The sequence below is a fragment of the Ictidomys tridecemlineatus genome, chromosome 7 (genome assembly GCF_052094955.1).
Source record: "Ictidomys tridecemlineatus isolate mIctTri1 chromosome 7, mIctTri1.hap1, whole genome shotgun sequence".
Lineage (NCBI taxonomy): Eukaryota > Metazoa > Chordata > Mammalia > Rodentia > Sciuridae > Ictidomys > Ictidomys tridecemlineatus.
The window spans coordinates 102,541,794-102,552,373 of NC_135483.1; the positions used below are offsets into that span (position 1 = coordinate 102,541,794).

At 38.1% G+C, this 10,580-nt stretch overlaps 1 protein-coding gene across 2 annotated transcripts in view; it reads left to right on the forward strand.

Moving 5' to 3' along the window:
• Cntnap5 (contactin associated protein family member 5) overlaps window positions 1–10,301 on the forward strand; it is a 790,097-nt gene extending 779,796 nt beyond the window's left edge. For both annotated transcript variants that reach the window (XM_021721849.3, XM_078017259.1), the window contains 2 exons: window positions 340–411; window positions 3,165–10,301. In XM_021721849.3, coding sequence (XP_021577524.2) covers window positions 340–411; window positions 3,165–3,361 — 269 coding nt within the window. In that variant the 3' untranslated portion in view covers window positions 3,362–10,301. The remainder of the gene's footprint in view (window positions 1–339; window positions 412–3,164) is intronic.
• The last annotated feature ends 279 nt before the right edge of the window (window positions 10,302–10,580 follow it).

Sequence of the window (10,580 nt, forward strand, 5' to 3'; positions counted from 1 at the left end):
TGCAGAGAGGGATGTGTGCTTACAGTAAGAAGCCTACTCATACACAAGAACTATCCAGCAAAGCAGCAAAGGACCTCAAGGGAAGACTGAGGACATATGGTCAAGAAACCAGTATTCTCTGGCTCAACTCTTTATCCTGTAATTTACATATAAGCTAAGAGGGTCTAGGAACTGTGGGTTATAAGCAGCATATTTAAAATGCTTCTTTTTGTTTTCACTGGAATTCCAAAATGCTAACTCACAATTATTTTAGTGCATTTGGTATAATCTGTAGGTATTTTACATCCTGTTTCTGATGGTTCCAGTGGAGAGTCAAGTTTCAGGTCTTTTTCTCCTTAGATCCCTTTGGGAAGACAGATGAGCGGGAACCACTTACCAATGCAGTTCGGAGTGATTCAGCGGTCATTGGAGGTAAGCCATTCTTTGTTGTTGAGAGTAGAAAAGATAAAAATAATCCTCTATTTTGGAGGAAGTTATCTGAAGCCGTCCTTAACTACAGCCATCCAAAACCCAGAATCCCACATTATCTGCAAGACCATGAGCCTTTTTAATGAATAATCCTGTGTGCTGCATGATCAAAGACACCCTTTCCTCAAATTCCAGCAGCTCTGTGAATTCCTCCTGCCTCTGATTCATTAGCAGCTGAGCACTGAGTCAACAGCTGGAGCATTTACTTACAGACAGGCAGCCTGCATCCTGTTCATCTCATCCAGTTGTCACTTTTCCTAAAGCACAAACAAAGCGGACCCATAAAACTACATATGGGGAAGAAGCCACGTTGGGGCAGACAGATGGGTGAAGCTGTAGTCCTGTCGGGGGCTTTCTCCAACAAGTGATTTGGGTTAGATCTAATGAGCAGGGCGAAGCCCACAGGACTGTAGCTTCATATCCAGCAGCATATATGGTTACAGATGCAGATCTTGTCGGCTGTGTTGTAAAAACTCAACTCCTGACTCCCTCCCTTACTTTTCCATTTTCTAACTGCATGTTGGCCTCACCCCCTTTTTATTCTGCCTCAGCTTGGCTGCTGCCTGCAGTAGCTTGATTTTTCCATCTGGGTCTTACAACACAGAATGACTCCCAAACCTTGTTTAATGTAAGATGCCTGAGAGAGAATAAATGAATTTTCATCTGAGAACTATCAGCCTAGCAGGTGCCCCCATCCCTGCCTGCTGGCAGCCTAGATAAACCGATCAGTATCTGGTAAGATAGCATTCTCTTTTTAAAACTTTGCAGTATCTATTCATTTAATTGATATTTAATGAGTCCCAGTAGCAGGGCAGGTCCTGTGCTAAGCATAGGGATATGGGATGAAAGATAGGGACACTGCCCTCAGAAATTACAGCTGGGATAAGCAAACTGTAGAAGAAGGAGCGATGACTGTTCTGAGGGAGGAGTGGAAATGACAAGGGGAGCCAGTGGTACATCATCATAATGCAATCACAAGGAAGGTGATCCATGACCATTATTTATGGAAGTTCACCAAACATCTGACCTGAATTTCTGCTTAAGAAAAGAACGTTGAACTTAATTTCTGTTTGCATCAAAAATGTTAGAAAGTATCCTGTGCCTGCTTCTCTTCCTGTAAGCTTTCATTTGACAAGTGAGGAAGAGACTCTGACTGCTGACTTTTCTCCACTCATTTGCATGCTTCTGTGAGTCTCTGTAGGAGTAGGAAAGTTATCTCAACCCTATAGGAAAATTCCCAGAGGCCTTCATACTTTCCAACTCTGAATCAACCAGGCACTGGAGGAATAGAAAACTGTTCCCTCTTTCATGTCTTGAAGCTCTAGCACACTCACGGGGTCACTCACTGCCACCTAGTTTATCCATATATTTATTGATTAGGTGGTTTTACTCTGCCTTCTTCCAAAATAGTTGGACAATGTTACCTAATGATTAGAGAATATATAAAAATGCAAGCAATCTTAATTTTGTCTCAGCTCTCAAAAAAAAAAAATGGTGAAGGCATGCCAAGAGCATATTTAATCCTCCAATATACTTGCTTGCGTAAATTGTAACATAAAGTCTCCAACAACAAATTTCTTTTTTTAAGAGAGAGAGAGAGAGAGAGAGAGAGAGAGAGAGAGAGAGAATTTTTAATATTTATTTTTTAGTTTTCAGCAGACACAACATCTTTATTTGTATGTGGTGCTGAGGATCAAACCCAGAGCCACATGCATGCCAGGAGAGCACTCTACCGCTTGAGCCACATCCTCAGCCCCCAACAGCAAATTTCTAATGTAAACATTTTTTATCAACATTTATGCTACTTAGAAAAAATTTAACCAGAATATAAAATTATTAATAATGGAATATCTTTGATTATCAATAGTATTTTGAATGGTTTCAATGGTATAAAACCTGTACTTGTGTAGAGACATATTCTCCCACCAACATTTCACCAGTTTTATTTGGACTGTCTTTTAAGTCCCAGAAAATTTTCTAGCAAAGGTAGGTAAAAGATATTAAGGTCAATGAGGACAACTTGCAAAATAGATCCAGAACTATTACATACAATCAAAGGAAAGGTGGAATTAACAGAACTGGGCTGAAGTTTACCATCTCAGTTAACTATAAATTTTACAGGAACAGCTATGTTCCTTGTCTGAGTTAGCAGAGTGACCATCAGTGTAGAAATGCCCTAAGTCATTAGTAAGTATTTATTATTAATGAAAGTTTTATCAAACAAACATAACATAAAACAAAAATATATCAGCATGTGTCAGGATGTAAGATATTTAAGCATTGTTTTCTAGGATGTTCAAGTAATTCTAGAAGCCTTAGGTACGGGTGACAATGAAATATGCTAATTACAAATGATTTGGACACATTATTTAAGCAGATCTTGAAAAAAATATATGAAGAAATCCTTTGCTATTCTCATTCTATCTTTATAAGGTAGCATTCTTAGACCATGAAATAAAACTTTCTGTGACTTAAACTGACTTTCTCCCTCCCTAGTGTGGAAGAAGGTGGTTTTATAGTAATTGAAGACTAAAGTCATGTAGCAGGTCTTTATTTCTGGGCTTTTGGTAGAGTTTGGTTTGTGTATTTGTTTTGTGTTGTTTTCTCTGAAGTGCATCCCTGTCTATGTTGAATCGTCTCTGGACCAGATGATCTGTGGTAATTTTCTTCTTCTTTCCATCTTCCTTTCCCCACAGGAGTAATAGCAGTGGTGATATTCATCACCTTCTGCATCATCGGCATCATGACCCGCCTCCTTTACCAGCATAAGCACTCACATCGCACTAACCAGATGAAGGAGAAGGAATATCCAGAGAATTTGGACAGTTCCTTCAGAAATGATATTGACTTGCAAAACACAGTCAGCGAGTGTAAACGGGAATATTTCATCTGAAAAAACTACAGGGTCACCTGATACTCATGTCTGTGGTTACTTGTTAATTTTTTCTCCTTCTCTTCTCTCTTTTGTCTTTTAATTTTGGTCCTTCTCTCTTAAATGTTTGCCATTCCTTTTTTGGAACATAACCTGCATCTACCACAACATCAATCCCTTTGACCCAGCTCAGGAGACTAGGCAGCTACAGCTACTGCCTTCCTGTCTGACACCTGTATCGTGGTGAAAATGACCACTCAAGACACTGACTTTACTGTTCTAGACAAGGAAGAGACACATGTGCACACACACACACACAATCAGCTTTGTGTTCCACTTTCTAAAATGCACTTTTTAGTTTTGCAGACTCGTATTCTGGCAGGCTTACCTTGAACTTGAGCTCTGTGACTTAGGCATCTAATGGTCATCCTTGACATCCTCTCCCATTCCCAGTTCATCTCTACCAGGGAAGCCAGGGCAGAGAGATCCTTCAGGCCTGGTTTGCATCGGTGGCATTTTACAAGGAACAAGAACAACTTGCGTTAATTTAATTTCCCTAGGCCCCTTGCCCTAACTCATCGCCCTTTTTGGCTATGACTCTTATCCCCTGAGTATTTTCAAATAGAATTGCTGATAGTAGTGAGCAATTACTTTGCTCCTTTCTTATCGCTGTCTCCTGGGGCCAAAACTTTAGAAACAGCACACAATAGCATAAACCTAGAGGAAGCATGGAAATAGTCGCTTGAAATTAGGAGGTAAAAAGAAAGTTGCTAGGAAGTAGATGTTCCATAACTTCAAAAAATGATATCCTCCAATTTTGTAAGACATGTTAGCTAGGTTATTCCTGGGATTATTATATTGAGGTAAAAAATATATATCTACACACATATATATGTAATTTGCTGCAGCATAAAGAAATTCAAACAAAAGTCTAAAATAGTACCTGGTTCCATGAAAAAGCTTAAACCATCTTAACTCAGCTTTAAATAAATATATATATGGAAAAAACTGCATGAAAGAACTGAAACATTAGGCAGAATTCTTCCTTTCCATCTACTCATGAAAGACCTGGTGGAGAAACTGAAAGTCAGTTTGCAGGTTTTACATTTTGGAACAGTTATAATGAATCCATCTCTGTCCACTGAACTGTTTCTAGGAGGTTTCGGACATACTGACCCATGTGGCATTGTAGTCACCTCAAGCTGACCCAGTGATTGATTTCAGAAGATCCCTTAGGTTCTGTAGCACACCCCATTTTGAAATCTGCTGCATTCTATACATTGAAAAAGCCTCCACTTACACATATTTTTCTGCAGACGTATATTCCCAGATGAGGCAGCAACAAATTTCAGGCTTTTTGCCCCTTTTAGTGACAAAGTATGGAATTCATCCCTTTGGGAAGTCATCCTGAGACTATCTCTGGGTTTTGATAGTAAGAATTCTGATGATTTTGCTGTAGCAATATGCCTAACTCTTTGCCCCTGGACTACCTTGGAGAAAGATAAGGGATAAAGGATATCAATGCTCCAGGGTCCTAGCAATGCCAGTAGAATGATTCAGAGTTGAAGAAAATACTTACTGATTCTTTTTAGGTGAATTTGATTTGCAAAACAATTACCACCTTAGCTTTGGCCAGCCTTGACAGCAGACGGTCCATCTTGTTCTGATGTCCTTTGCCTCTCATTCCTTAGCACTCCTCTTGTGTTAGGAAGCACACAAGGAGCACGTGATTAGCTTCATTCCATACCAATCCCCCAGCTTTTCTTCCAGTTTCAAAGCTTATGAAGGAGGGTTGAGTTTATAATCATGTCTCGACTTTAAGACATTGTTCTACATACAGTCTTTCCTTACAATTTTCTTTGGATTTTTAGTCATCTCATTAGTTAATATATAATCATCATTTTCCTAGTAAATTTATTTTACAGTGATTTTAAACAAGAATATATGTTTTTTAAAAATTAGCTTTAATAAGACGAATGATAACCGAATAAAAGGATAGATCTTTAAATACTGCATTCCGCCGCCCTTTCTTCCTCTTTCTCCAGTTCTCACTTTTGAATTTTTTATTTCTATAAAAAGGTTGTATAAATCAGGCTTTTGCTTGGCTACATATTCCTTTGTCACCTGAAATAAAAGTCACCACAAAGTGCAGTGAGTTTAGCCCGAAGCATCTCCAAAAGAAAAATGGAAAGGAAAAGGAAAGTATAAGCAATAATGCTGAAACTCTCCCTTATTCAAATCTCTGAGAAGCATGTCCCATATTTTGCCGACGTGGAGGACTAGTAAAGGTCAACTCATCCTATCTGAACTTTTCATGGACTTATATATGCTTGTAGATAGTTGTATAGGTTGGAGAATTTGTGAAGCTCTGTCCTGGCCACGTGGACACCACAAATTACTGGCCCCCGCCCCCACGTATGGACTGTGTATAGAAGAGCTCTGGATACCCAGGCCAAAAGGCAGATGGATACCCAGAAAGTACAGTCTGCACAACACTGCTATAAATAGTCTCAGTGCCGAATCAGAATTATTATACAAGACTGGATTTCTTCACAACCCCAGAAAACACTATGACTTTCACTGGATGTGTCCGAAAACACACTTTTCTAAACAAAAACACACTTCACAATTAGGAATAAATGCTAACTGTACCTCTCTGTCTTTTCTGGAACCACGATCTGTTTCATTATCTGTAATTATGTAATTTTGTGAGTATTTCAATCTTCAGGCAACTATAATCTAAAACTAGACTTTGCATTCTAATCCTTCTTTACCTCCCACCCCTGTTCCACTGCCATATTCATTTCCTGACAGCACCATGTGGCTACGAGACCTCCATAGCCTCCTCTGGTTCCACACTCAGTCTTTGGTAGCTGCTGTTTATAGAAATATTTCATGGAATATAGTTACTTTACACTAAAACCAAAAATACCTGTGCAATTTCACATTCTAAGGGGGCTGTTCCATTGATATTATTTCCACCAAACATATTTATTTATTTAAGCAACAGTACATTTGCTTACCAAAAAAGACTGACTATATCATTCACTATGCGTAGAGGGCAAGTTTCTCACGGTTTCTAAGAGAATCCATCTAAAGAAATAGACATTGTGTGTTTCTCTATGTATATTTTTATGAATAGCTTAGCCTCTTCTATTCACTCTCCAAAACACAAGGGTGATTTATTTTAAGAATCCTGCAGCTGATGTTTTAAAATGATCTTTTTTTCTCTTTAGTAATAACGGAAGTGGTACTAACCTGATTTCTTTCTTTTGTCAGAAATGTGCCCGGTGTAACAGGAGCAAACTGAAAAAAAAAAAGTTGTTCTCTTCTTTCTATTTCATTCAAGAAGTATACAATGGATGCCCTCTACTCCAAGGATTGTTGTGCTGGGCATTACGTATACAGACATAAATTATACCTTGCTCTTCTCCTTGGGGAGTTTAGCTGGGGTGGCACATATTGTTTTAATAGGGGTATACATAAAGTGCTCTGAACACAGGGCAAAGACTCTGTGCAATTATTTTTGTAAAGCACTTGCGAGAGACTTCAAGAATCTGGCAAATTTAATTTTGTTTCTCAATTATTACTTTCATCTGCAATAGACTTCCCAGTTTCTTACTCTCAAAGTAAATATCTATTTACACAAATATATTTCTATGGAAACAAATTGATCACGTCTTTTGAGAGAGCAAGAATAAATGATTCTTATCTCTGACATACTTTTGAGACAGCAGAATTCTCTGCATTCTTGCTTCAGTTCTAGTTGAGGTATATTAGACGACTCCTTTCTTTCCCATGAATTAGACCTAAGAGGAAATTTGGGACTACTTGGGATAGAAAAGAGTGCTCTCCACTTCAGCTCCTCTCCTTCTCCTTTTTTAGGTCTTTCACTTCCATTCATTTAAGCCATTCCATACCATTGCTATTCTAGATAATTCTGAAGTTAGCTTTGTGATCCTCTATCACATTCTAAGATTCTCCTCTCTTAAATAAACTTTGGACTCTATTTAGGAACATCTACAAGAGGTAGATGAAGTCTATCCTTGAGTAAATAATTGACTTCCTTTTGTGCCCTGGGTAAATTTTTTCCAATCCCAAAGATCATGTATGCCATCTCTGTGTACCACATTAATTCATTTAGAGGCACCACACCTAAAAGTTACTATCAAAACAATTTCTCCAATTTATCTAGGAATACAGGAATCAGGCAAATTGTATTTTTTTCTAGAAAAAAATCTTTATACTATGTCTTCCACCTTCCCTGGCTTCCTTTGGATTCCTCTACAGGTACAATCCATCAAACTCTTGCTACAACACCATCCTGACAAGAAGCTTTTGAGACATCTGTATAGTTCCGTCATTCATTCCTCTTTAAGCTAAAGGCCTGGATGTACTTGTAGTCCTCAATTGTCCTACAGGTCAAGTGTAGACTAAATAAATAAATAGGCTTCGTTGTTCCTGAACATGGCACAGGAGGTTAATGGAATGTGATGTAACAAATTCAAAACTGTTGGAATACTTGGAGGATAACTGAGTGCTATTTCATGTCTCTTATGCGGTTTGAAAATGTTATCTTTAAAAGACATAGAGTGTAATAGAATTACTTTCATACACTATTTTTGGATCTTTCCTACCCTGTGCACTGCACCCTCGCCCATACTCTTTCTTTTTGAGATATCTAGTTTGCAGATTTTGGTTGTCCCTAGTTCTCAACTCTGTTCATTAATTCCAAATAATTGAACCACCTAAAGGGGGAAAAGTGCAACACACACACACACACACACACACACACACACACACAAACACAAACACACTGTAAAAAATAGGGCTGTTACTTAAGTATTCTCCAGGAAATTTTACATACATATCTGCTTGATAGCGACAGAAACATTCCCACTTTGTGTTGACAATTATTTTAATCCTTCATGTAAGTTTTTAATAATTAACTGTTTTACTATTTTTGAGTGATTTTTTTTCCTCTTGTTTTGCACTAAGGTACTCTGTGGAAGAACAGGAAAGCACATTTTCTAGTGAAATACTGTATTCGTAAATTAGTTGTCCATTTTTTTGGTAATGTTTATAGTCTACAAAGTGGCTGAGCAGATATGAGCTACAAAGTGTAGGGCAAATGTTAGTTTTGGTGTTTTGACCAAGCCTGCTGGGGATGTATCAAGAAGGAAGAAGGGATTTGTGGCAGGGGTTGGTGGCTTTTGGAGGTGAGGAATGTCATTGCTTCTATCAAGAATCAGTGACAGTTCCTCCACTTTCTAGCTCCTAACTCAGGCATCTCTTTAGTGCATTTGGATCCTTGTCTTACACATTAGGGAAGAGGCAATATCACAGGCTTTGCATGATGAATTCTCTACTTACCTTTGCATGAAATTTTTTTGACCCTTCCCACCAGTACTGTGTCTACATTATTTTCTAAGATTTTATTTCATTGAGATTTGCCCAGGGTGCTTTAGAACTATCACCACAGCTACTTAACCTGCCCAAGTTAAGCACCCAGATAAAGCTTTAAGGAAAACGAACTAATAAAAAAACACCCTAGGTCAAGTCCACTGTCCTAAATAGAGCCTTCATCAGCGGAAGTCCTGAGATCCTTTAGTGTGTCTCGTGTTCTTTCTTCCTCCTTCCCTGGTCCTGCCGTCCATAGACATGTCATATGGTAAGAAGCTAAAATAGTCTCCAGCCCTGACAGTGCACACTGGAGTCACCATCTAACACTATCTCCCAATACTAATCACTGTCAATATATTTCATTTAACACTGTTTCTCTCAATTCTCCCCAGTGACACAGGGAAATGCTTTACAGAAGAGCAGGGTAAATTTAGGGGACTAGCCCTAAGTCAAGACCAAAGGTGAAGCTAACTGTGTTAGTGGTGACAGCTTGGTCTTATGTCATTAGCATCATATTCTCCCATGCCTCAAATGCAAACAGTAGCATCAGATAACATGAAAAAAGGCACTGGGTATGCAGAAGATGCATTGCATTACTTTTCAGACTCTTTGAAAAGTCTCCCCACAGGTAACGAATTCACATGCAACTTTACAGGATAATATTAATAGGCATCTGCCTATTCATACTTTTTCATTATAGTCAACTCCAATCCCAAAGGTTTTTCATGAAATGTTAGCATAGTCTCTTCACGTTGAATGGCAGAATCAACCAGAGTAACATTGTCCTGCCTTAAAAACTCTTGCAAAAAATACCAAATGTTGCTTAAAGTAGCATAGTTACATTGTAAGAGGGATTTTGTATTTGGTGAGGACCAAGACCATGAAATTTTTCCTGAATCTGGCAGTTGACAGGCCTCTTGATATCCTGTGTTGTCTTGAGCAGACACTTCTTTTTGTCAAAAGGTGGCCATTTGTAAATGGATATTCATGGCCATTTTCCAATAAAACTTTATTAATAAAATCAGGCAACAATTCAGATTCGGTTCATGAAATGTAATTTCCCAATCCCTAAGGTAGAACATTACAGTTCCCATTTCAAATGGGAAATTAGTCCTCCTCTGACATGTTCAGGCCCTCTTTATATGAAGAATGAAAGAGCAGGGGAAATTACCTTTAACAAGTAAATACTAAAGTGAAAAAAGACATAAATAATCTGATATATATATATATATATATATATATATATATATATATATCTGATATGTCTATATCAGATTATTTGTGATGGTAAAAGCACAAAACAGGTCATATCCTTTGTGGATCTGCTGGAGACTCTCCTTTCCTTTGGATCTTCTTATTTTTGTTTCTATAACAGAATCCCAAGTGATGTTGCCTCATTCCAAGTCAGTTTTGTAGACCACGTAACATGTCTTAATACACTGTATGGGGAAAATAAAAGTTAGCCTTAGATTTATTTGTTTTCTATGGTTATTGTTGTACAGAAGAAAGACTTAAACTGTAAATAATGTATATTTAATAAAGAGAGAATTTTGTATGATTTTGTGTGGAAGACAAATGTGTCTTGCTGTGTTGTTCTTGGTTAATGAAGAGTCAAGCAATTAATCCCTGAGCTCCCATTTCTTAGACCATCATTAGCTTCTTATTCCTTGGACCATTAACTTCCCGTCAACATGACCTTTGGGGTTGCCGGAGAAACATGAAACAACTACTCCCTGGCTTTATTGATTTCTACATAGCTAAAAGTGCTGTCCTGGGTCCTCTCATTGCTCAACTGAATTATCCTAGATTGCATCTCTGGCTCAAAAGTGTTCAAAAG